The following is a 27,488-nucleotide window of genomic DNA, read 5'->3' on the forward strand; positions in this document are numbered from 1 at the left end:
ACTACGCAGACTATGTTGTGTGCAATTTCAAGTGGATACACATCACGATATTGAAAGTTATTTATAATGCGCGGTTGGTCGTGGCCGAGGCTCAGACGCGAATTGTATATGATGGAATCGTGTGTATGATAGCTACCACTCGGCGAGTACAGTGCAGTACGAAAGTTATTCGATTAGTTTGTCCCTAAGATCTTGTCTTTCCTTCGTGGCCTCGTTACGCGGCCACTATTATTATTGACGTTACTAATTCCCTCTCCTTGCTCCTCTCTTCCTCTATATATAGCTCTCTGTCGTTAACCTCACCGTATTCATCATTTTATTACCGTATTCGAGCGTTGTTATTTCATGTCTGCTAATTGCACTAATGAGACGTAATCTTAGTTGCATTACATCGTGTATTTCTTCGACGTTATCGCGTTTCGTGGCGTATCTCGAATGCAAATGAGAATATGTATCGAATGTTCTGCAAACGCGTTCGTTTCTTTATTTCGAAGGTTTTTCGTAACGCTTGGCAATGAAATTTCTGATCGGTGTGTATGTGAGCCGGGACGAGTAGCATGTAAAGAGGTCCGGCGTAATGTTTTCGAAATCGGAGAGACATATTAATCGAACGACAACAAAGAAATATTTTTAATATCCATCGTCATAGAAAATTTATATATTTTTTTTATTTATTATTATTATTTTTTTTTTTTTTTTAATTACAGAGAAACAAATATTTTCACGTTTTTCACATTTTTATACTTCATGTTTTATATTAATGGATTTTTATTACGATTTTTGTGTTACCTTAAAATCATAATCTGCGAACATTTGCATTTATGAAATTTTACATGTGGACGGGAACGCAACGGAAATATTTTACCATCGTTATTTCAAATAGTCTCGTAATATTTCATCATCACTCGTAAAATATATGTGTAACATATTTCTTCATTTTTAAACATGGATATATATTTAACGGTTAAATAGATTTTACGAGTTCAGGATGCGCGATAATGGCCCGTTATTATTACAGCGTTGTTACTTAGAACAATGGTTTCTCCGCTCACTTGTTCGTGCGCTCTTTATTAAAGAAACTCACTAATTTCAGAAACGTTCGGTAAAGAACACGAGATGGCATTAAAATTTATCATTAACGTAACAAAATATCATAAAACTTCGTGAATCAGTTATCTTCCGATAAAAAGTATCTTGTACCGTTGAATCGAATAGGTTGTTCCCCTTTTTAATTACGTTACATTAAAATCGCATCTTTTTCAATTGCCGAATAACATCGACGTAAGAAAACCAACAAAACTGTGCTTATCGTATTTTTCTCGCTTGTATTCGTCGTTTTTATTCAGTTAACAAACAAAATTCCATTTAATTTAATTCCACGTAATCTTTGTTTAATATTTCGATAGTTCCAACGTTCACCAGCGTTTTGTTCGCTTCTTCTCGGTTATTGCAACTACAAACGCGAAATCCCAATTTGCGAAAATAGAAACGGCTTATCATTGTGTCGCGTATGCAGGCATTCGGTTGATCGTCACATTGATTGCGCGTTGCTGAGAGCAATGCCAACGAACCAAATGTCGAATCGATGGTCAATTTCTATTACGAAGCACGAATATATATATATATATATATATATATATATATTCATATATGTATATATGAATGACCCGTTGCACCTTGCAACGAGGTTAAAGGACAGTCATCGGGTCAAATCGATAATCCGTTTAATCCTTACTCCCCCTCGCCCTTACCATTCATCTTCAAAAAGGGAGAGGGGGTTGCAAAAAAGGGGAAGAAGAGAGATATGTACAGGTTTCTTCTAGCTTTATCTGATAAACCGTACTTAAAATTCCGCGATTCCGTCGGTTACGTTTTCGTCTGTTAAATATTTATGGAACTTATAAAGTTTCCTCTCTTTCCTCTATGAGGAAAGATCAAGCACTTTCGACGCGGTGTATAATATAACGTTCTTTGGGAATGAACTCGATTTAGGAAGGAGGTAGAAAGGCAGCCAGAGATCGATGTAACTAGACAGTTTGATGTTCATATTATTATCTTAATCCTGTATAATATTATGGAACGTTATACCATCGCGATACATTAATGTCTTATGCGTACACGTAGGTTCGGCGGAACGAATATAACGCCGAGGAAAATATGGAAACGTTTTATCGTTTATTTAAAAATATTCCCTCGCTGCGATATTTCCTCACCTGCTATCGTGAAATTTACGGTAAGTGAAATGTATTATAAATTTGCAACGACTACGGGAAATTTAATATTTTCATTCGTATATTGTTGAACAGCGTGAATAACGAATAAATGAAAAATAAATTTACTACGTGTTGTTTGTTTCATTATAGTTCGTGGCGATATATTAAATAAATTTGTTATTAGCTGTGGAAGGAAATTTGTTACGTAGCCGATAGTTGCAGATTGTAGGCCACTTTAGACGTCGCGAGACTATTTTGTTGCGAATAAGATCAAAGGTTAATCGGATTGCTGCATGAGATTAGATTTTACAAAGAAGATTTACGTCCGTGCACCTTTATTTGCTCGTCCACCTGCAAGCTTTATTAAATCGCTGCATTCTCTTTATCTTTGTATTCCCTGCCGATCCCAACTCGAGATCGATGAAAGAATAAACGTCTGCAAAGTTTCCAAACAAACTTTGCTTTATTAAATGTCGTAATTTCATTTCGTTAGCTACCTTTTAGAAAATCGAGCAAATAGAACGCCAATCGATTCTACGAAGAAATTATGTGTTATAAAAATAGATCACATACACAGCGGCTGCCTCGTGCATGTTTATGCGAAAATTCATATTTTCATAACGAAAGTTAAGTGGAATTGAAAAAAGAAATTAAGTTTAAAGAGAAATTTCATTCGCTAAATATTATAATTCGTACATTTTTCAGCATCGTGTACGTTCTAAATATTTTTACACGTTTCAATATCCCGTAAAACGCATAAATATCCGTAGTCTAATAATAACGCGTAATAATACTACGAGAAAATTGTTAAAAATTAAAAGTTACATCTGAATACGTGCAAAGGTTTCAATGGCTTCGTAAAAGCACAATTCGAATTGTTCGACCGAGCTAAGATCCAGTTCTTCTCTGCTGTATATCGGTCAGTACGTTTCCTTAACGAGCTTGTCCGCTAATCCTGTTTTTCCGGGGTGGGGGGCAAAAAAAAAAAAAAAAAAAAAAAGAAAAAAAAGAATAAAACGTTAGACGAAGTAACAAAAGTATGCAAATGTTTATTCACGTTGATCGAACGATAGACTATGTTGGCAACGTTTGCTCGGCCGTTTTGCAAATTACAATCTCGTTGTGCTAAAAATAAAAAACGGGAGGGAAGAGTTATTAAACCCTTGGTACGATCGATCGATCAGCCTAGCTAGGTATTACGTTGCGCGAAAGAAAGAAAATAACCGAGACTATTTAATATTAAAGCTTACAGTAAGGTGATATTCGGAAAATTAAATCCGGACTTTGTAATGAGTCACCTTGAAGCAAGCCAGTCCCGGAGAGATCGATATCCCCAGGAACGTTTTTATCATGGAGCCCATCTCCGCAATAAAATATATTTGCTCCCTCCTTTAATGTAACCAAACAAGAATTGGAGGGGAAAGAATGAATAACCTTCATAAAGAAATCTGAATCCTCTTGTCGATGAAAATACGCTCTGATCATACGACTTCTTTCGTTTTATTTACTTTACCTTTTCTGATTGACTACCTTTCAATAATAAATTATGCTAATTGCTTTCTTTTTATATTTATTATTATTATCGTTGGATTATTTTGCCGATGGATATTCGTATATGGGTATATATGATACAGCAGGCGAAATATTTTGACCGAATGTTGATTAAAAAGTTTCCTATCGTAAATCGTAAGGAAACAGAAAAATGTAAAATGTCTACGTACGCGCGTCTTTGCGAACGTTGTTCGGTGGTCGGAAACAGGTCAGACGACTTTGCATAAAGTTGATAAATCGCGAAACCTAACTCCTTGCCGCGTTAAAAACAGGAAGAAAATTTCAGTGAACTCGGAGGGACCAGATAGAATTCACGGTGGAAATAAGGCCGTGTTCTGGAATAATAATAAATCTGCCTTAATAAAACACTTTCGTGATTCAAGTCCAACTTTGTTGAAAAGAAACAAAAAAGAAAAGGAAACCGAGTTAAAGAACTCGAAGACCTTCTTCCTTCTTTGTTCGCAGGGAGTTTTCCATAAAATCTTCTCCCTGAGAAATATTAAAGCAAAGAAAAAGAGGATGTAACTTTATGCGCCGGACGATCTATTAATTAAGTATCATAGAATGTTAAGAGTGGCGCGAAAGGCAAGAGTTCGTTATAATAAGGCAGTGAATTTGCCGATTGACTTACAACCAGTTGCCAGACAATAACGCCAATTTGTTCCGTGTTCATTACTTAACGTTCGACGAAATAATACAATCGAACAAGCGATGAGTCATAAAATTCTGATTCGATTACGCTTTGTGACTTTCTCCTGGTTGGTAGCTGCTCGCGCTCGTAACGCCACATAAAGGATTTATTAAATTGTCATTGAGCTGGATATCGAACGGGAAAAGGCAGGCGATTTTATCACTGCCCCGAAGTTTAACCTTTCAAGAGTATTAAAATCGGATTAGTACCGGCGATATTCATTGTTCACAGTTGTAACGTTCTATGTGCCATGTCTACTATCGAAACTTTCCCCCAATTTCACATTCTCATCACTTCTGCTCTCCAATTTTTACATATTTCTCGAAAATTCTTCCTATCATTCTCCTAGGCGAATATTTCATCCTCTCAGAAGTATAATACAATCGAATTAACATCGACGATATCCACTATGGCAACTTTCCCTAAATTTCATATTTTCATCCCTTTTCTTCCATAATTTTTCTTCGATCTCATTTCGATATTTTATTAATATTTTACCGTCTCAAAAGTATGATAATTAACATCGACGAATTAACATCGACGATATTCGTTGTTCGTAGTTTTTTCTATACCGTACGTTCTCTTCGGAAGCTTCCCCTAAATTAAACAATTTTTATCCCTTTTGTCTAACGATTCTCAGATATTCCTGGATATGCTCTTCGTGCCTTTTCGTAATATTCGTTGAATGTTTTCCTCGATCAATGTTTTATCGTTTCGACATTTTAATCTTCTTTCGCGAAGATATTCGGGTCGTGGTAAGTAGACTTGTTATTCGCTGCACGTTCAATGGGACACTTAACCCTTTTATATTCAAATTACTTTGCTTGTACGGGTCGGAGAATGGTTTTTCTTGTACACGTTGACGTGATATGTAAAAGAGAATACAAACTCCTCTTTTTTTTTCCTTTTTCTTACGTGTCGCGCGACTTTGTTCAAAAGATATTCGTTCTACCTATTCGTCTCCCTTTCATTTATTATTGCTTTGATTATCCTTTGTTAGGTCTATAGACTTGATCGATGAAAATATTATGCAGATTAGTAACATTAATTTCGAAGACAAAAACATTTCGAACATCTTTGAATCTCTCGTATTCCGTTATTAATTATTTAATTTAATCGGACTCTCATCGGTGATTAGTGAATTTAAGGCTTGATGAACATGATTTATCGTTTTGTTCCTTTTTTTTTTTAAGAAGAGGAAAAAAGACCGAGGGAAAGAAAATAACGATAAGAAAAATAAAAGCATCGTTGCATCCTTTATCACGCCAACTAAAAACAGCTGACAGTGAATTGGTCGTGTTATCTTCATTGAATATGACATCACGCGCGGTAGGCACTCGGAAATTTTATTTGCACATCGAGCAGAAATTGGAATAAACCGGCCGCGTTGGCAGTGGCGTTATTAAACAAGGGATTAACGAATGTATGGTAATAAAATGGGACGAATTTTACGGAAGCGCCACAGCAAAGCTTCTGTCGTATAAAAGTGTTGGCCGTTGTTGGCTCCAATTTAATTACCGATCGATACGGCAATAAAACAGGAAATTAACTGTCACGGAAAAAGGGGGGATATAGTTGTGTGCGGCATAATTTATAGTCGATTGGATTGCATTTTTAGAATTTAATTGGTTATGAATAATTATAGAAACAATCAACGTATCTGTCACGTCGTGCCTTGTTTCACGAGCCGTTTGCCGCGTAATTCTCCTTTTAATGCTCGTACTATTTTCATACAGCATAGAACACAGTATGTTCGTCGTTTAAAAATGCAGGAATAGTTCGCTATGAAAAATAGTATCTAACGATTGAATTGTTTTTATCGAATCCTTATTTTAATGCTATTTAACGTCCATATGTAGTTAAACTGTGAACGTTTATGCGTTTAGAGGAAATTCGGAGGCGCGAATATGCACAGAATGGTATGACGTATACGGAAAAGGAGCACAGGAGTGACATTAGAATGTAAAAAAAATCAGCAGAAAGCTCTTTTCCATTCGGTGGTCTTCGTACATCGCGCGAAAGCGTATAAAGCGTATAATGTATAGGACTCGACGTGAATTTAGTAAGCGAAACAAATGTCTGGGTATATTTGTCCTAGCAGTGGTTAAATTATAAATTTGCATAAATGCCGGCAGTCTAGTTATTTGAATGAATTTCGACCGTTACAAGTCGTAGAAACGTTTCGTCAATTTCTACGGGACAGATCTTTCCATTTTATTTTTATCCAGCCGGTTGGTTCGCTCGGTTGGTTGCAACAAATTGCCGAATCTAGCTAAATTGTTTTGACTGGATTTTTCGTGTACGAAATAGCGGAAGCAATTGTCCATTTGTCACGATCCACGAAAACAGAATCGCAGTTTTGCAAACAGAGATACGAGCCGGCCCGGTGCACAATAATAGCGTTGATTAGATAATCAAGTATTTATTACAACGATGAAAATAACATACGGTCGGTCAGAGGCTGGCATTAACGCACCTGGAAATGCGCGATTCGTGTCGAGGGAATGGGAAAAAATCTTGAACGCGAATGGACAATGATTTATCGCGTCTCCATTTGTGGCGTTTACCTGTGTACGTCGGTGTACGAACAATACACAGACCCATAAAAGTATTCCAACGCCCGTAGACATCTTTTATGAATATATTACGTGCCTTATACGAAACATTTTGAAACTTCATTAGCGCTGTTACGTGACTCGTCTACCGTGATTAATACTAGTAAAGTTTGAAACAATTTTCAAAACGTACAGTGTACGTATATAAAGGGCAGAAAATATTTGACGCGCGAACTCGTATTTCACGGAGATCGTAATGATATTTAAACGGTACGCCATCGTTATACCGAAGGGACTCGATATCTAACGAGCCTCTAACACTCTTTACGTATTTAAGATGCTTACTCATACCGTGTATTAATTTCTCGGAAGATATGTTTATAATAAATATCCCGTAGCTTCTGTACACATTTTCGGGTTATTAGTCGTTTCATGGGACAAGGAGATTAAATTCTTCTACGGTCAGCGTACTTACAAATACGCGCGTGCAACGCGTCATCGCCACGTAACGCCTATGTACGTTTATACGAACGAGTTCTCAAATGAGCCGTAAAGGCGAGCGTGTACAGGATACCTGTTTTCGCTATTATAAACTGCTAATTATGCGAGAGAGTTACGGTGACAGCCAGTTTCGATGGAATCGTATCGGATAAGGACGGTGGAAAAAATGTTTAACCTGACGTTTAATGAAGAAAAGGAAAGAAAAACGGCAACGTGGAAATCTCGCGAAAGAAGCTGCAACGTGCTGCAAAGAAACTCCTAAGGGTACAAGCCGAGAAACGAGCAAAGGGGTTAAGGATAGATAGAAGAAACGTACAAGGGGAGAATGGGTGAAAAAAAGGGAAAGAACATTCTGTGAGAAATGCGGGCATAATGGACATTCTTGCAAATCGAAATCTTTGACACTGCAACTTTATTATCGTCCGCTTCTTGATGATATTTTTCCTTTACGGCATTATACGCAAAGTTTTACAATATAGAGACAAGAATTGGAAATTATTTTCTGGCATACAAAATGCAATCTACAGCGAACGTACGCATAAATAATAAACGACAATTCCTATGCGAAAACTAAATCGAGAAACCGAGGGAATGTGTCATTTAGCACTTGTAGTTAGTACCTCGGTTTGCTGCTAATAGGTTTGAATTAGCTGTCCTTATCTTGCTTCTTCTTTGCTAAACAGCTTCGTTTGTGAGGACAGCTGCGAGATTCTCGAGTCGTTAATAACCTTGATTATGTTCGCAGATTAATTCGCAATCTGGAAAACATTGCGTATCGAGAGCAAACGGCCTGTAATATCGGTTAGCAAGTACGTTTCATCTATGATACTTTCCATCGTGCTGTCCATTGTTATTTTGTACGAACACTCGTCGTTGGACTTTGAAATATACGTCGTTCCTTTGGAGTTTCGCTGTACGAAAGATATCGAGTACTAGTCTCGTTAAACAAGATGCACTGTGTCATGTTGTTCATTGAATTGTACGAAACAGAGATTGTCCCGATATTTTGTGTCTGGAAAGGTTTGTAAAAATAAGCCTCGAGTTGCTTTTTCAAGTATTGGAATGGTGTAAGAAGCTCGAGAAAAGGCAAATTCTTGGCTGACACCGCATTAGTGTGTCAACCGGAGTCCGATGAGGTAAACTACAATTGCGACACGTCTCGACGAGATTTTCTGGATTCCTCGAAGCAGACCTCTCTCAAACATCTTTAAAACCGGTAACAATGAAACAGGTCTGGATATATTTTACTCGATGACAAGAAACAGTTATATCTTAGATATAGAATTATTTGTTCGAAGAACTCGGAGTATGGAAGAAGGAATAATATGAGAATTCTAAAGGAAGAACAGGATAAGTTCGTTGTTTTATTTCTTCTGGGAAAGTAATTTTGAAATTTGCTACGCTGTAAACCATAGATATATATATATATATATATTTGCATTTGCTTGCGCAGCTAATTACGTTGTTTGTTTCTTTCGTTCAGCGGAAAATTTTCGAAATATGTAATAATTGCTGGTCGTAAAATACTATCCGAATAAAATATAATTAACAGAAATGACTTATCGTGTTTTTCTTCACACGTGATGTTTGTACGCGATAATGAATATACGAGCGCGTTAATGAAAAATAATCGTTAAGGTCGATATGTACATTTAGTGGCGCATAGGATAACGTTTAATTATCTGAACGAAACGATGAATCCCGTGGTGTGGTGAAAGCAAATCGAATCTCGATGTCACGATTCACGATCAATTTAATCGTGGCAGACTGTGTTTCAGTGATAAAATTTGCGCGTCGCGATAAGAACACCGGCCAGTAAACTCGTCGAATTTCATTGTTCCCCGATTGACGATGGTAAGGGGTGAATAAATCCTTTTGCTGGCGGCGAACCGATTGAACAAAAAAAAAAAAAAAAAAAAAAAAAGAAAAGGAGGAAGCAATTAACTGGGACTGCGAAATTCCACGTTGCGCTAATCCACGATGGCGGTCTGCCGCTTTTATCGCGTTAAAAAAAAAAAAAAAAAAGAAGGGAAGGATTCTCTCGTTTTGTTTTCGTCGAACGCTGTGATGAACAAAGGATGCAAATGTTTCTCGTGAGATTTTTCCGAGAAACGAAGGCTGACCGATGAAGATTGGCAGATGCTCGAGATATCGATATTTCAAATTGGAAATATATTTCCAATTTTTCATTTCCAAAATATATTTCCATTTTTCAATTTTATATTTCCGTTATTTTCCACTGCAATTTTTTTTAGAATAACTTCTGTCCCCCCCCCCCCCCATTTTTTTTATCTACAGAGAAAAGGACAAATAATTACGGCTTTACGTTCGTATAATTCCGTTATAAAACAAATTTCAATCTGTTATAAATGAATAAATGAACGAAACGGATCGATCGGTTTGAAAGGCATGCTTCAAATGTAGCTTTTAAATGCATCCACAATATTCGCAATTATACGCAAACACACGTACAACACAGAGATTAATAGTGGCCACGTAGATATCCGAGCGTCCGGCCAATAAAGTTGTTCGATAACTATAATCTAGCTATTCGAAATAACCGAGCATCCAAACCAAACTATTCCTGCTATTCTAGGTTTGCCGGCGTTCACGTAATTGAAGAAAGAACATTCACGGCAAATAATAACGGGTATTGCGTGTTGCCTGGCGAGCTGGCCACCATGAAGCAACAAACGTTCAAAATAATTTCTAGCTTATTGGAATATGCCTGACGTCCCATGGTTGAAGCCGCTACGATCGAGAAAGAAATGATCGAATTACTTTATTATTACGATCCAAAGAATTATACAGGTTCGACGAACGAAATAAAAGATGGAGAATGTGTCGTGAATCAATTTGCGCTCGGTAATCAAGTACATTTGCTTGAGTGCGGGAAATCGGTCTTACGGAGGAACACGCATACACAAAGTTGTTACTAGAAAATTACATCGAATTAATCGGATGGCGTGGATCTCGCGCGTTAACAACAACGCCGGCGAAAGAAGTAATTCACGTACGCGACCCATTAACGGATACCAAAACGTTGTTGATCGATCGATGTTAGTTTGGTATGTACGTGTCACGTTGTATTGATTCAACTCCCGACCAATCGAAATGCGTACAAGTAATTGAAATTAATATGACCCGATATGATATCAATATACAGTGGATGTTTGTGCAAGTTAATATATAAATACAATTAAGAGAGTGAGACGTAGGAAATTTGTTTCACTTATACAGCGAATATTATACAACGAGTACTGTACTTTGAACGTTTCATATATTTTTCAATTATTTTATATATATATATTTTTTTTCTTCTGAACGTCCCAAATACATACGAATTTATGATCCACCGTAACATGACGTTACGCCTATGCAATGATTTCCTACAACCATGTAAACATCCGCGTCGTCCAATGAAGAATTTGCCCTATTACATCCAATTGTCGTACTCTTCCCTATTCGTTCACGAGGCGAACAGAAAACTTCCATATAATTAGGTTGATTTTAAACCGGTTAGACAGAGAATTAACAAAATGTTGGTGATAACATCTGCGCTTTCACGCGTAACGAGTAGGTAGCACAATTTGCTTGAAAGCGTATATTTTTCAATTACCCTCCTTTTCCTTAATGGATTAATTCCTCTGGCTGTTTGAGCCTCGCTAATCTCTGCAAGTTACACTCTTTTTTTCCTCTCCCACTGTCCCTTTTTATTGAACAGCTTTTTTAGTTGCACAATCGCTTCTATGCCATTCTCGGGCATTTTGCTCCTGTTTCTTTTTTTCCCATCTTTTTTTGACACAGATATATTTCATTGCCGGTAACAGATGGTGTCTTTTTCCCTCACCGCGTTTCCGTCTTGCTCTCGCGCCATTGCTGCTTTTTCATTTTGCTTCTCTCTCTCTCTCTATTTCTCTTTCTCTTTCTCTCTCTCTCTCTCTGTCGTTTTTTCCCTTCCATTTTTTTTTTCTCGTGCTCTTTTTATTTTCTCCGTGGTGCAACAATACGCACGTATATATACACGTACATACGCATTCACGTTCGTCTGGCCCTTTTATGTCTGCACACTAATCTTTACATGTCGTGGATGGTCCGCAAAAAAACAGTGTTGGAAAAGCGCGGCGGATGCTGAATGAAAAAAAAGAATCGAACACCTAAATTGTACTAAAAACAAACGCTCAATTATACTTAGCTATCAAGTGTTTCAGAATAAGGTGACAGTGGCCATTTTTTCAGCCGTATAATTACCGATTCTTCCGAGCTTATTTTCCAACGAAACCTTTCTTTTTCTCTATCAGGTTCAACATTTCGTATTTTTAATATCGATTGATAATTACGTGAATGTTGTGATAAATACCTTTATGATAAGTACCTTTTATAGCCACTGTATATTCTCGTTTAAACATAAGTATGTGCTGTTACGTGCATAATTGTGTTCATTGTTGAAAGAAAAATTCCTGTGGAAAGGATTGAATGGAAAGTGGAAAATACCAAAGAACAGCTAACTCATCGAACAAATCGCGCTCAATGAATCGAAATTGACGCGATCATTAATCAAGCTTAACCTAATTCCGCGAGTCACTGGAATTATTTTCGGTTAATTAAAATATCCGGAGCCCGTCGAATCGTCGATAAATCCCCTCTCCTACGATTTCACTTTGCAACGCGAACGAGAAGCAAGCGGAGAACGACGAAATCCTGCACGATTTTAATGACCTGTTCCCCATGTCCCGCTCTGTATTTCCCACCGGTCGTCCTATTCGCGGTCTCTAAAATCGGATCTCGATCCGGCAATGTAAACGAAAAAATTTGACAAGTCTTGACAAATTGAAGGGGCTCGAACCGAGTGTTGCGGGGATACAAACATCGGCCGGGCTCACGGACGAAAGTTTCACTGTACGAGAATAGTGATTCCATCGTCGTTGCACAGGTACCAAAGGGCCTCGTCACCGCCAAACAATTGACTGAACCTGGCCTGGTCAATGTGGAACGATCCGAACACACGCTCGCATGAATATATGCATACATTGCCACGGTGAACTGAAATTAAGCCGGTTCAGCAGTGTCAGTTTGACAAAAATATAGACGAGATTGGAGGTAGGCTATGTCCCATGTGTTATTACGGGGCTGGTTATTATCGCATTTTTCCATGAGTCAGCGATTAAATAGCGTGGAATTTATTATGCAACTTTAGGTGGATAAAAATGGAGAAACAATAGCGAAGAATTAGCGAATACGTTCCGATGAATTTTCAGTGGGTTTCGGATTATTCTAAGTAGCATCAATTCGCGTTCGATATTTTAAGAATCGAACGTACCTAACTGCGCTCGAAATAAGAATCCTACGTATTCCCGAAGCCTGGTTCTTTGCCTTGGTAAACCTGAGAATAAATACGACCAAATTAGCTACCCATTGGAAATCAATTTAACGACAAACTTAACCCTTTTAATCCTCTTTTTACACTCAACTCTAGCATTAGATTTAATTATCAATGCTCTTTACGTGTTCCAGGTAAGAAGCGTGTTTATTTCCATTCTACCGTTTGCTGGTTTGTGTCTGGACAATCAGGTGAGGTTATTTTATTATCACGATTAAATGGAAGCTCGTTACCGCCGATAGAAACTTTAATGCGGATCATTTTAACCTTTGTAAAACATTTAATGAATTTCCCGTGTACAAATCGTAATAGCGGCAAGGACTTTTGCGAAACTGTGAATTAAAATGTCTACCACAACTTGAAGATAAAATCGAAATATAATATAAAATGTCAGAAAAATATTTGACGGTAGTAACGGTGTAAGTGACAGTTTGGTATAATTGAAGCTGTTAGAGGTATTAAGAAGATGAAATATAGTAGCCGACCAACCGAGTATATTAATCCTCTGACACCGGATTCATCCACTCGCTTGAATACATAACTATAAGCTATTCTTGATTCCACATAAACCAGCTCCATTCAACCGGTGTAAAGCGCGCGTATAAACAGCTATCTACAGGCGGCACATCAACGAAATTAGTTTTAACGATTCGTTAGAAGCCCGAGGCTTCTGTACGTGCACCCTATTGATTGGTTATCGGAATAATGGCCAGCCGGTGTGGGTAATTCGCGTAGCCAGTGTTGGTAATTCGTGGTTGTAGCGTTGGTAATTCGGTAGTATCAACGTATCGGTGCTTGCAGCGACAAGCCGCGGGAGAGAACATGCTCGTGAAAGCATCGTTAATACAGCATAAATTCCTGCAGACATTTTTACAACGTCGAAAATCTCAAACTCGAGGAGCTTCCTGATTTTTTCGTTGCTCGTGTTGCGGCCGTGTGTTACGAGATGAATGTTTAAATTTGCCCGGCCGTACTTTTATACCTGCTATAAATTTAAAAGAGAAGAGAACTCGTCAAACTTCTGTAACCGTTTCGCACGTATTTCAACCATGTGCCATCACGACTATCGAAGAATTATTTATTTTGATCGGTTGCTACGACTACGATTCGCAAGTCCGGGCTAAAGTTTCGGAAAAAGGAAAGTTGTATCTTTGATTTCAGTCGTCTTCTGATCATTCGATCGAATAATACATTATTTCAAGTTCTTTTATAAGTGCACGCGACACGCGTGATTTAACGTGTATTGTATTTGATGCGATCAATCATCGTTGATCCAGCAAACGACACATTTAATCGAGAGATAAATCGCGTGGATTGAGAATTAAAAAAAGGAAGAAAACGGTGGAATATAGGCTCGTAAAAGTCATTCACCGATTTTTCCATAGACGTGTACTTGACACATGTATAGGTGCGTGTCATCGTTCGCCGATACACACGCGGTTATAGGGAATTGCACACGTGCACTCTCGTTCGGGGCCACTACAATACAAATTCGTTCGGACAGCCGATAAAACAAATAATAATCCGTCCCGTACATGCGATACTTGCCCGATCACGAACACGCTCCGGGATAGTGTCCCTTCATTGGAACAATTACCATTCATTTACGCGACGTTTAAATCGCATTTCGACTTATAGTTTCGTCTCTGTCCCTCCTGTCCACGATTGCTGAGTGCACTTTGATGTTATCGTTTGCCGAATGACGAATACATAATTATCTTTACATCATCCTTTCACTCTGTGTCCTATTGCATCGTCCAACCCTCGCGTCCTGTCCTGGTTTCTATGGATTTTCTACTTGTATGTAATTAAACGTAATGCAACTTGGTCGAAACAGTGGAATTAAGCGCATAGAAATTTGCCTTACGATGGAGATGTTTTAACAACGGTTTCGATATAGCCGTCGTAGATGACTAACGTAGATTGAAATTGCGAGAAACGCGTGATCATTTGATATTTAACACGAAGAAAATACACAGAGTATATATACCGCTCATAATTATTTGAAAGATATCATCTTTTATACTCTACTTCGCCTCTAATTAGAAAAGCTAAACGAGATTCCCTTGTTATTAAGACGTATGGTTGTTTATTGTAAAAACGAAGTTTTGACCGAGTTCGCTTTCAAACGTGTTGCAGTTGTCTCATAAATATTAATATCAAACAGGGACAGAAACATTTCAGTGGAAACGCAACAATTTTTCCCTTATTCCTGTTCTCCGTTATTTTTTCCCCATCTTTCTCGCCGACCTAATATCCGTAAATTTTCCATTTACTCGATTTCTATTAATTTTTTACTATACTAGTAGACCGCTGACCCTTATGCAAATTAAATCATACAAAAAATTATACGAACGTTATCCATTATCTTCAAACCTATCCAAATATTTATAAGCAGTTGTGCATATTTGCTTATAATACGAAGTCTTTCTGTTTGAAATATCCAAAGACCACGCATACAAATATAAATTGTATTAGTAGGTAAAAAAGTATATTGTAAGCTATTATCAAAAGGAGCGATGGAAATTTGAATCAGCATAGAAAGTGCAGGTTTAATGGGGAAAGAACATAAAAGACAGGAAGATGTTTTAATGACAGCTGGAAATCTGGTCGGTGGATGTCCGCGGGAGCCACGATAACATCGTCGATATTCCCAATGCCTACAGTGAACTCGATAAACAGGTTTGCGCACGACGATGCAGATCGTTAAGGTACCATTGAAATCTATATCTCATTGTTACTCACCGTATACGTATCCCTTCCTCTGATCTACGTGGTCTGAATTTGATCGCGGATCTTATTCAATCAGATATATTAACGATGCGTCGTTGCGAGGAAATTTTTTCTCTAGAATTATCTTATCTGCAGTGAATCAGAATGGTCTTCTTCCTCGATTGAACTGCCAACTATATAAGCAACATTGCAACTAATCTACCGATACCATCTATATTTCATGTCGTGGTTAACCGTACTAACTGATATTTTTTTCATATGATAGGAGATCGATAAACCTAACCCTTAAACTATGATCGTACAGGATGACCGTCATTACGAATGTAATTTAATGTTAATAACGTTATAAGGGATATTTATCGCGCCAGATATGATTTTTCAACGCGTTACCCTATTTTTCAAAGCGAGAGTCGACCGGTACAGGCGAGGAAATATAATAATAGCAGAGCTAAATGAAAATTTTCAAACGACTCACCGACGTATCGTTTGGCAAAAGTTGCCAAAGTTGGATATTAACGTGGAAAATGCAAATGGCGCGCAGCTTGATTCGCGTTTACGATAATTATTTTGCGTTGTATGCATAATAACGACGGTGCGTGCATGCGTGCGCTGGAAAAGTTGCCTGAGTGGAACGTACACCGAGTGACACGCTACAACCGAATGCATGATTCATGTGCCAATTATCGTTCACACAGTTAAGCAAGTTTTACTGCCTCGTACACAGACGAGCACCCGCGCATACGTTCGTTCCTGATCAACCTCTTCTTTCCCTTTCTCTCTCTCCGCTTATTCTTCTCTATCCTTGATTCGTCTTCTTACCCTATGGTTGTCTTACTTCACCCCACTTTGTCCGGATTCGCGTCTACTCGTCTTTTTTCACTCTTTTGATCCGTTCTTCGCTATCCATGGCGTCACTTGCCTTCTCTCTTGTTCCGTCATTCGCTCCATCTGTTCCTTTATCTCCCTTTACCTGTTATTTTCCTATCAGGCCCTCTCTATTTGCCCTTACCGCCTTTCCTACGTTTGTCCCTCTCTTTTTTCTCTCTGTTCTCTTCCGTTAGGCCAGCACACTCGCTCACACTCATCGTCTTCCTTTTAATCCATCGTCCTCTCTCATTCCATCATCTGTCTCCATCTTACTCGCTGTTTCGAACGTCCGCCTTCGTCATTCCTTCAATCTATCCGTTTCTTTCGCTCTTTAATTTATCCTCTAGCGTTGTCCTTCTCTATCTGCTTGGTTACCTTCTGTCCTTGTCCCTTCAACGTCCATATACTGGCTGGGTTTCTCGCTCGGCTAGGATAGCATGTGTGCTCGTGTGCGATACACTCGCAACAACAGAACTCTCGCAGACACGACGACAGAGCGTACACACTCGGTGAACGAGTTGCACAAAAAGCTGTGTAAACGGCGTTGCGTGCGCAGGAATATTGGAATCTTTCGTTGTCGATGTTATCTCCTTTAAGGTGGTGACGGAAGGTGGGGTGAATTCGCTGGAGAAAATTACTTCGGGATCTCTGTTGATACTCTCTCGCTTCAAGTACAGAACTATGGGTTTTATGGGGAGGATGAACTATTATAGAGACTCGTTGGTTTATTGTTTGTACAATAATTGATTTCACCGATGAGCTTTCCTCCTGTTGTTTATCTTTCATCTTAAGCGAACGCCCATTCTTTAATTTGCTAGAATATTACTTGTACATCGTTTCATTTCAGCTGAACATAAATTCATATTTATATTCGCAAAGATTGAAATTCCGATGGAAAACATTTCTTGAAATCAAGATCGATTAAAACTGATTATTTAAAATCGAATTATCTTAAATACGATTTCGAATTAAAACATGATACGGCTGACAGATTAACGTTGCCGGTATCGTTAACTTATCTAGTGTTACGTCGAAAGTGAATTTTTAATATTTTACGAAATAGCGAACGACGTTCAAAATGCTAGTAATATTATCATAATCCTATGGAAGGTTTGAAAGGTATGGAAAAAGAAGATGAGCAAACTATTTGAAAGACTTTCAGGTCGTTGGAAGCGACGTAATTTGAATATCGAGGATCGAAGATGCGGCGTTCAATAAATTACGGGCCACCATGGTACAAGCCCGATTGACGATTGTTGATTTATCGCGACGATAACTTACACGACACACCCTTGTGTTACTGGAGAAAGGAATAGTAGATCGCTTTATTATATTTTCGGGGAATATGCCGATTTATGTTACAAGCCAAAGTCAATAGACCTTCGGACGAATAGAATTTTTTTTCAAAATCCGTTTCAACCACAATTATCGAAGTTTTGTTGTAAGTGCCGCGTTTTTATGCAACTAATTTATTTGCCAACTAATCGATCAGTCTTCTGAAAACTTTCGATTTACAGGAGAAATCTACACGATCGATCGTTTCGGTTACTTTCTTAAATCGTTCGTAACAATGTTACAACTTCGTGCAACGTAACGCGAGATCATGTAAAATTGTTAATCAATGTTTCATTTGTCCGGCAAATATATGTTTTATTCGTTTTATAAATTTGATATGTCCGAACAATGTTAATTGATTTGAACAGGCATTGTGTGCTATTTTCATTCTCTTCGGAGTTTTATCGAATTTTATCTTGGTATAAAATACAATAGAAACCGTCGTATTTTCAAACGAGCTACACATAATGTATTCATTTTCTACGCACAGTGCATTCCCTGAATATAAAGTTGGTGATTTATTTTCACGTGACGTATGATCCTGATATTCGAAGACTGGTCGTATCGTCGGAAAATACGAGTCCAGGGGCAATTGTTTGCATTTCTATTTACCTCTCTCTTGTATCTAACGCTCTGTCGGTAACTGATGTATCTGATTTACCTTTATACCGACCATGGATAGAATCAATGTAATTTTCATCGTTGAAAATATGTATATACATACGTACATACATACACACATGTATAATAAATGTATATCTAGGAAAATCAATTTTTCATTTTGTACATCGGTGCAGTGCATTCGGTTCGACGTTTTATTTAAAATGGTTCCGACATATTTGTATATCGTCACGGGTAAAATTAGAACGTAGTGAATTTATTAATATATTTCTCTCTATTTTTAATAAGAACACAGATAATCAATTTTAATCTATAATTTCGATTGTTCTGCATTTCTTCGATTGTATTGAATCCAGAAAGAAATGTATATTCTCGTTCGATAAGTGCCGAATAGATCCTAACAAAGTTCATTTACACATACGTACGTCTGGTAAATTTACGGTGAAGTCGCACGATCTTAACGGACGGTCTTAAGCTTTAATTAAAAGCCACATCGTCTGGCTCTAATTTGGTGTACTATCTACGTTCACGATTTCTTGTAAAGACTAACCTGAAATGTCATCTATCTACTAGGAATGCAAACGTTCGTCGTCGCATTTTTCGAACTTTTAAAATTCTATCGACAATACATTCATTGTCGATTTATAGTCGCCATCGATCATTCGATCCGATTCAATTTCAAGGAGAAAGCGATTTTATGGCGCGCTCATAATTTCCAAACGTTCTCCCCCCCCCCCCCCTCTTCTTTTTTCTTTTTCTTTTTCATTAAATTGGCTGGGTTATTAGCGAGATTTCGTTGGATCTGTTGATCCATTTAAAAATAGTTTGAGGTGTGCACATTAAATATTGGAATTTCACCGCTATATGTTTTAGTCGGAATAACATTGTGAGTGACATTAAACGCCAGGCAGATCAATATCTGCATTACGGTCTCTACAGAGAGCGGGGTCGTAAAATAAATCTCCGGCTGAAATGTTATTATTACTCACTCGAAGATAGAAATTACACAGTTAATACTAGTAATCCTTGTGCTAACTTTAATCTACCGGCATGCTAATTATAAATAACCATTCTAAATTGAAATATGTCATTAAATCACGGAATATATTTGCATTTTATAACGGCTATGCGATACGTAGTGAAAAAACTTACGTAAGCGACAATTACACGTTCGATCGATACTTACTTTTCCTATTATTGAATATATTATTTCTACGACGTATCGTTATTCGATAATTACTGTTTGTTTCTATTTTATTCTCGCAGATATTTCTTTGATAAATGTCACGATAAAAATTCGATTTGTCACGTCCCACGCCAATGCAGAGACGTTTGGGAATCAGAACGGGTTTATTTACGAAGCCAACGCGGTATTACGATATTTTTCAATTCGAATAATATACGAACTGATTCGGCCTTTGCATGACTAAATTGCTTGAAAACTCGTAACAGAAAGAGAGAACGAGTCTGTCCATCGGATGTATGTATAACTATATACCCTATATAATGCATTCTCTCTCGGCGTCGTCGGTAAGAGTGCGAGAGGGGCAACGACGACGTGGGGCATCTGTTTTGTATGTGCAGCGTGAATTTGAACACGTGTTTCATTTAAATATTTGTACCTGAAACTCGAATGTTGCCAATTTACACAAAATGCCCTGTGCGAGGAGTCGCTCGCAATCACGTTTAAAAATTTCATCTCGTGTAGTTAGTATATACAATCCGTGCACCCGCAGCGAATGAACATTCTTTTCCACAAGATTTGACTCTTTTCAAATTTTCAAATACCAACGTATTTTTGTTTTTTTTTTTTTTTTTTTTTTTTTTCATTCGCTGACTAAATTCTATTTTGGTCGATGTTTATCGTTCGACAAGTACATACATGGCAGACGAGCGCGTTGTATTTAAATTGAAATCGGCGTGGTTGTGAAAATGACGTAAGAGTTGTGCGTGGGGATTTAATTAAAATTCATAAAAATAGCAGGAAAAATAGTAGGTTGAATCGCTAGCCATTTAATTAAAGCCTTAATTAAATATGTTAAAAATATCCGCGAATGCGACCGTCGGGATAATGAAAACCGCGGAAAATGATTTTTGCCTTTCGGGGCAATGTTTACACGAGTCGAGAAATCATATAATCCGAGCGGACAGATTTTAATTTCGAGAGATTAATTACAGAAATATTATTTAACGCACGTGCTCGCGAACGATTTTTACCGAAATCCAAGCAGCTAATGGAAAATTTGTGTATTCAACGCAATATTCCGGTTTTAATGTAGTAGTGCATCCGAAATACGCTACAACTTCATTATGCAGCTCTCTGTCCTCAATTATGCAGCTTTATTACAAATTTACAGACGCCCAGGCCGCGGACTTGAATTTTAATTGTACATTAAAATCCATTGCCCCTTATCAAAAATAAAATTGTTTCGCTCGCTAATTGAGCCTGATTACGTAGCTCGCCATCATTGTTTATTCAGTCAAATATGGCCTGGTTGGAACAGTTCTAAACAAGGCCGGTCTTCATTAAACTAGAAACATGTTATATTAAACCGTAATGTATATAGAAATCAATCATGCAATCGTGTCGAATGCATTACCTAATCTGTACGGTCTATCGCGTGACTGTATTTAGCTTGGCTTTAAAATTGTGACGTATTGTCGCAAATCACCACTACCATTTCTATCGAAACGTAAGAATCGTAAAAGGAAACGTGGAAGAAATTGTACAATTTATTCATTTGTCGTAGGAAACTTTTATATGTGTTAATTGCATGTATTACATGTGTATTATAAATGTGTGTATCAAATATCTTACACTTTCTACGTACAATATCGGATTCGTTTTAAATTAGTCGAACGAAATTTTAAAATGTCTCGTATAACACGCGTAATATGTTAATAAATAATTTCTACAAGCGTTCGAATACTTTCGTCAGCTGCTATATATGTAGAGACTAATTATAACGCTATAGCTATATCGGTTGTAGAGAAACTTTTGGCAATCACTTTAACCATCTTCTATGCCGGTAGTGGAACATTGTTGCGGCTTGTGACATTTATTTTCAACGAAATTAATTCCGCGTCCGCGATGCCTCCCAATATTATTCTGCGACTGATAGATAAGAGTGAATTGGAGTCGCGCCAGCTGCCGAGTTCTGTATTCGTTCCATCGAATAAAATGGGAATGAATGAGTGATGAATTTAAAGAGCGCTCAGCCGGCATGAAAAGTGAGAAACTGATAGAGAGGAGGAAAATAATCGTGCTGCCATCGTTGCTCGCGTTTTCGAAACAATTTGACCGCCGATTCCGCGGATCAAAGTAAAAACTTGTTAATTAGTTTTACCGACGCAAGGAATGGAGAGAGAGAGAGAGAGAGAGAGCATGGGAAGAGTTATTACGTACACTTTCTTGATACTTTCGAAATTAAAGTTTTTATTCGACTACATTTCCCGTTTTCCATTTATTCCTTTCTTCTTCTTTTTTTTTTTTATTCGAACTTTTAATTTAATAATTTTACGCTTTCTTTTCAGTCGCATATGAAAAAGGTTCACTATTTCAATGCGCGCTCTTTAGCTGCTCCTCTTTGAGAAATAGGCCAAGCAAATAACTTTGCATAAAATCGATGAGTAGCGAAACAACCTAACTCCACTTCAGAGGGAAAAATTTCGCGTACCGCTCGTTGCAATGGGATTTACAATAGGAAAGAGGTCGTACTTTTAAATAATGGCAGATATTCCTTTTTGCATATAAAGCGGCCAGCGATATCGAACGTCGTGCAAATAAACTTTCATTGGGATAATACTTCAATGGCGATCCTTGGAACACAGTATATTATTCCATAAATTCAGTATATCTGAAACTAATTCACCCTCCTATACAATTTATCCCCTCGTAATTTTCGCTAAAGCTGAACTTTGTTATTACTTAACTCACCCTCTTCCATTATTCTTATTATTATAACAGCTCCTCGCATAAAAAGCAGTTCATAAAACACGAGCTTTTCAGAAGTAAGTAATATCACGAAAAAAAAAGTGTGTCTACGAACTGTGACGTACATCAAAAAAAAAAAAAAAAAAAAAGGGAGAATCTGTAAAAAAGGCAAGAAATAAGGGTAGAGTCTCGATAAGAGAGATTAAAAGTCATGAGTTCGATATCTGTGCCATGCAGAAGACATTAAATGCCAGTGATCGTGTACATTTGTTTTGGTATTTTATCAAGCCACACGTGATCGGTTAAATATCTGCCCGACCTGATCAGACATTACAAATTCTCTCCCTTCCAACTGGTTATTTTTGTCAATTTATTGTCTCCGTCAGTATGACAACTGGCCCTAAATAATAACTGCCTTGGGTTTTTCGTGCTCGTTGCCCCTCTCGTTCTTGCATACTTAGGACTATGAGCGTGCGCGAGCGAGACAGAACGATCGAGGGGAAGCCGAGAGAAGGATGACCACACGCGCGAAAGAAATAGAACGATAGGTGGACACGATGAAACGAGAGAGAGAGAGAGAGAGGGAGTGAGAGAAAGGAAAGGGAGAAAGAGACAGAGGACAGCCGAGCGAGCGTATCCGGTCGTTGCCACGTCTAGAGCTCGTTCACTTGTTTTGTCTCTCCCCACTCGCTATACCCACGTGTTAGGATGCATTCACACGGAAAGCCACTAGTCGTAAAACCTGCTTTTCAGTTCTGTTCGCATTTGTCATGGGGTTAATTGATGTTAAGCGTTATGTGCGCGCGGATCTGCGCGTGTTTCATAAAATTCATCGAACTATATAGATTATCGGTCGAATCGAAAATTCATCGTTCATCAGAATTTCGAACTTTTACACCGAGTACATATATTTTTGAAACATTTTAGACGGCTAGTAATGGTGGAAGTCGTGTTTGCGTAGCATATTCGTGCCTACTCTGTTTATACATATTACATTCGATTATGGTTATATTGTGTGCTGTTTATATTCTATGCGCATATTGGTTGGTTGGCGTATCAATAATTAATTGATTATTAATTGTATCGTTATTGTAGCTGCGTATTCGCCCGTATAATTTTACTTAAACGTTAATCGGTTGCAGGTAAATCGAATTTAATAATATCCAAGAATCAAATTAATTAGTTACTACATATATTATAATGTAATATACATATGTATTAATATATTGTAATTTTATTTGTTCTGGTTTAATCGAAAAAGTTACTTTAAAATATTAATAATTACGTTTGTACAAGGATATTATGATGGATATAAACGTTAAGAGAAGGAGCGAAAATTATTCCACTTTGATGTCGTGTCGCGTTTAATATTTCACCGGTCGGTAAGTGGCGAGAATATGATGTGCGCTCTACCCGTCATATACTTTCTTTACCAGAGAAGAAACTGAAAATACACATTTCACACGAGTTGTACCTCTTAAAATCATGATCGTTTCAAATAGGAAGAAAAGGATTTGTCGTCGAACGTGACTGGAATATCCTGCTGTTTGTTCGAACGAAAAATTCTTGCCCCATCAATTTCTAGATGCGAGCTCGTGTATAGCAAAATGGCCGCTTAGGTTTATGAGATAATGAAACAGATATTAAATGTATGAAAAAAGGCAATATTACACGATGCGCATCGTACGCGATGGCGTTCTCGTAGTTAAAATTTGTTCCCCTATTTTTTCCTATTTTCATTCTTTAAATTGCTCATTACTGAAATTAATTTTACGCTGAAAAAATACAAATGTAAATATTATCGAATCACAAATTTTTCTACTATTTTTTGAACCTTATATGTGTATATAATGCGTATTGATTTAGCTTTCCACGTGCCGGATGTTGGAGGGAACGTTTTTAAACGAGGCAGTAAAATTTTATCTCTGACATGGTATATTATTAAAATCACATTAATAAACTATAACAAGATAATTGAAATATAGAATTAATAATTAATTCTTAATTCGATCATTAATTATTAATGCGCTAATTTTTGTGACGTTTTATTTTTCAAATACCATCTATTAAATTATTCATTTAGAATTAATTAATGAATTATTTATTACTTTACATTGTCTTTTAATAAACCACATTATGCGTTGAAACGGAACACGGCGTAATTTCTTTTTATGACGCCACATCGTGGAACCGGAGATAGCGCCACGTTGCATTTCATAACCCGTAATTATCTCGGAATCGATTTATTTTTGTAAAACGAAATAACCAGCGATCTTCATTAAGTCGAAGATTTACTTGTCGTTTCAGTGGTAGCTCGTGATAAACATACAAAACGGCCCGACGTAAAATAACTTGGCAAGTCTAATGCCGTTGTAAGGCTTAATTTCCGTTTTCAGGGTGCCTCGTGTAACGTTGCCTTACGAGTAATTTCACTATTTTCCCTGTGACCCGAGGTTTCCACTTAAATACCTTAGTTTAACGAAACGGTTTAACTATTGTCCGCCGGCCGTGGAACGTACGCATTCCAGCCAAGAAATGAATTCGCGAAATATTATTAGAGCATATTGTTCTAGTATATTGTTTGAATAGACATTCAATTTCCATCAACGAGGTCACAACTAAATATAATAAAGTTACACAATCGTGTCATCTTGGGATATCGTTGATGTTTAGTCATCGTTCGTTACGAACATAAAATGAATCGACGACTGTTAAAGTTAAAAGGAAACGAAACAAATAATAAAGTCGTACGTTAAAATTAACTTATTACAGTTCGAAAAATTGTCTGTTATGCCACTCGTGTATTTAGACGAGGCGTATTCTATAGCCGCATAAATACTTCACCTAACTTCTTCCTTCTTCTATGAAACTCTCTGGCCTGCCACTGTTTTTTTCTTGCTCCTCCTTTTTTCTCGCGTATCCTCTTTCGCTCTTCTTTCTCACTCTCCTGTTTCCATTTCTCCTTCAGCTCCTGCTTCTCTTCTTCCTCCATCTTCTTCACCTCCGCCTCTACCCCACCCCCGCCCTGCTCTTTTCATTCTGTTTTTCTGTTTTGCTTCATCCTTCCCTTTTCTTCTCCTCTACCTTTGCTTTTCCCATCTCTTCGTCGCAGTCCCCAGACAATATTTTACCGGCTTCCGCGTTGCTATAGTAACCACTCGCGACTTCCAAGTTCTCCAAAGCTCGTGTGCTTCTCTTTTCATCTACAAACCTATATCCCTTCGCGATTTCTTTTGACCATTATGCAACGATTTGTCCGCGTTCTCCAGCCCCATATCTCCTCTCGTGCTGGTTTTGCCACAAAAATTTTTATAACGGTAGTACAAAATTGTTGGCATTTTTCTATCGTAGTTTCTCTCTTTCTCTCTTCCTCTCTATCTATCTTTCTATTCTTCTCTCTTTACCGATAAATGAATATTTGGTCGTGTAACGGGGTTATGATTTTAGTTCTCGGTTTCCACGCGAGGTGAAATCAACGATAGATTCATAATACATCGAAATATGGATTCTAATATATATCGTGCCTTAAGATATTGGATATTGAAAGGTTTCCCGGGATATGTTTGAAGACGTTGAAGAATCGGAATTTTGGCCGGTGTGTATTTATGTGTGTGCGCGCGCGCGCGCGCGCGCGTGTGTGTGTGTCGAGACATTCGCGAAAAATACGAGACTAAAATATTATTCTTTTTTTCTTTCTCGCTCGCCCGTAAGGCAAAAGTGTTCCTTGCCTTTTTATTACTTCCTCGAGCTGAATCGAGAATGATGTTTGAATTGAAATATCGTCTTTCGGAAGTTATTCAATACCATGAAACCGTATGGACTGTGTATTCGCGGAATAACTTGTTCGGAAATCGTCGGGGATCGATAGAATTAAAATTCACACGTTAACCAAATAAAGGAGAATTTCGAAAGGAAGAAATTTATGTAGGCTGCCGTATCGTTAATTCGTACGACACACGAATTCTCATTTGAAAATATTTATCCATGTTAATTTCCGAAAAAATTGATTTTTACTCTCTTTCATGTCCTTTTCATCGCGTATGAAATTAATCGAAAGATTTGGGATTGTCGGGAATTTAATCGGACTAAAGGTTGTAACGTGGAAAATAGAACGCGTAAAACAAACTTCAGTTGGAAATGCAATTAATGCAAATTACTATCGTTGCTGTATGCCATTTAATTTAGGGAGATTTATTTTCACTTTAACATCGAGTTTGTGATGCTTTTTAAATCGTCGGCCCGATTCATCCTATTTCGAGAGGCAGGGAATAATTTCGAAAATACACACGTGCCAAAAGAATGCTGAATTCGATGGTGGCTGCGGAACCAACGAAATAAAAGCAGTTTTTCATAAAGAAAAAACGGCAGAGGATCAGAACAATAAACAATTTTTTTTTTTTTTTTTTTTTTGCTAGTATACAAAGCGCACCTTTTCTGGCACAGTTATTCCTTTAATTGAGATTGTGATATTTGTATTTTTAATGATCTCCGACCTCGGCGGGGAAACCTTTTAATCGCGTAATTAAATACACTTCATCGAATTAATAATGAAATTTTCAGACGTTCGTTTTCGGTGGTGCGCGAGCATAAGCGAACGAGAAAGAGGATTAATTATCTTAATTAAAATTGCGACATGGCGGCATTTAATAAACGTTACTGTAAATGTTAATGAATTATATCAGACGCTAGGATAACTCGCGATATTAACAAAATCATATCGATAATGCATCGAATACGTTTGAAGATCATGCTTCAATCACATTATGATAAATCGGTTTTATGTTTTATGCATCGGATACGTGTGAAGATCGTATTAGGAAAGAATTATGATAAGTCCATTTTATCTCATTTTGTGACTTAAAAAAAAAAAAGGTATTTTAATACGAAATACGTAGTATATACATAGCCATTGCTATTGATATTTTTGAAATGTTAGAGAGAATGGTAGAAACACGCGTTTAATCCCAAAATCAAACGGAAAAGTAATTTTGATTCGGAATTGGGAACTCGACAACATATTGAATTTTAGCAATTACTCTTGCGTTATGAATAAATATAAGTTATATCTATACGAACTATAAATTATACATATTTGTAAATTGCTCTC

At 37.4% G+C, this 27,488-nt stretch overlaps 1 protein-coding gene and 1 long non-coding RNA gene across 6 annotated transcripts in view; both read left to right on the forward strand.

Moving 5' to 3' along the window:
• The window catches only part of LOC126924922 (mastermind-like domain-containing protein 1), a 172,081-nt gene that overhangs the window by 87,644 nt on the left and 56,949 nt on the right, over positions 1-27,488 (forward strand). For 4 of the 5 annotated variants that reach the window (XM_050739922.1, XM_050739921.1, XM_050739919.1 and 1 more), the window contains one exon: positions 13,026-13,082. The exons of the other annotated variant lie outside the window; for it this stretch is intronic. In XM_050739922.1, the coding sequence (XP_050595879.1) occupies positions 13,026-13,082 (57 nt within the window). The remainder of the gene's footprint in view (positions 1-13,025; positions 13,083-27,488) is intronic. 5 annotated transcript variants of the gene reach the window in all.
• On the forward strand, positions 13,089-27,282 carry LOC126924997 (uncharacterized). Its single transcript, XR_007713779.1, has 2 exons — positions 13,089-23,763; positions 23,884-27,282. It is a non-coding gene; the product is annotated as an uncharacterized LOC126924997 (long non-coding RNA).

The sequence above is a fragment of the Bombus affinis genome, chromosome 15, assembly GCF_024516045.1.
Source record: "Bombus affinis isolate iyBomAffi1 chromosome 15, iyBomAffi1.2, whole genome shotgun sequence".
Classification (NCBI taxonomy): Eukaryota; Metazoa; Arthropoda; class Insecta; order Hymenoptera; family Apidae; genus Bombus; species Bombus affinis.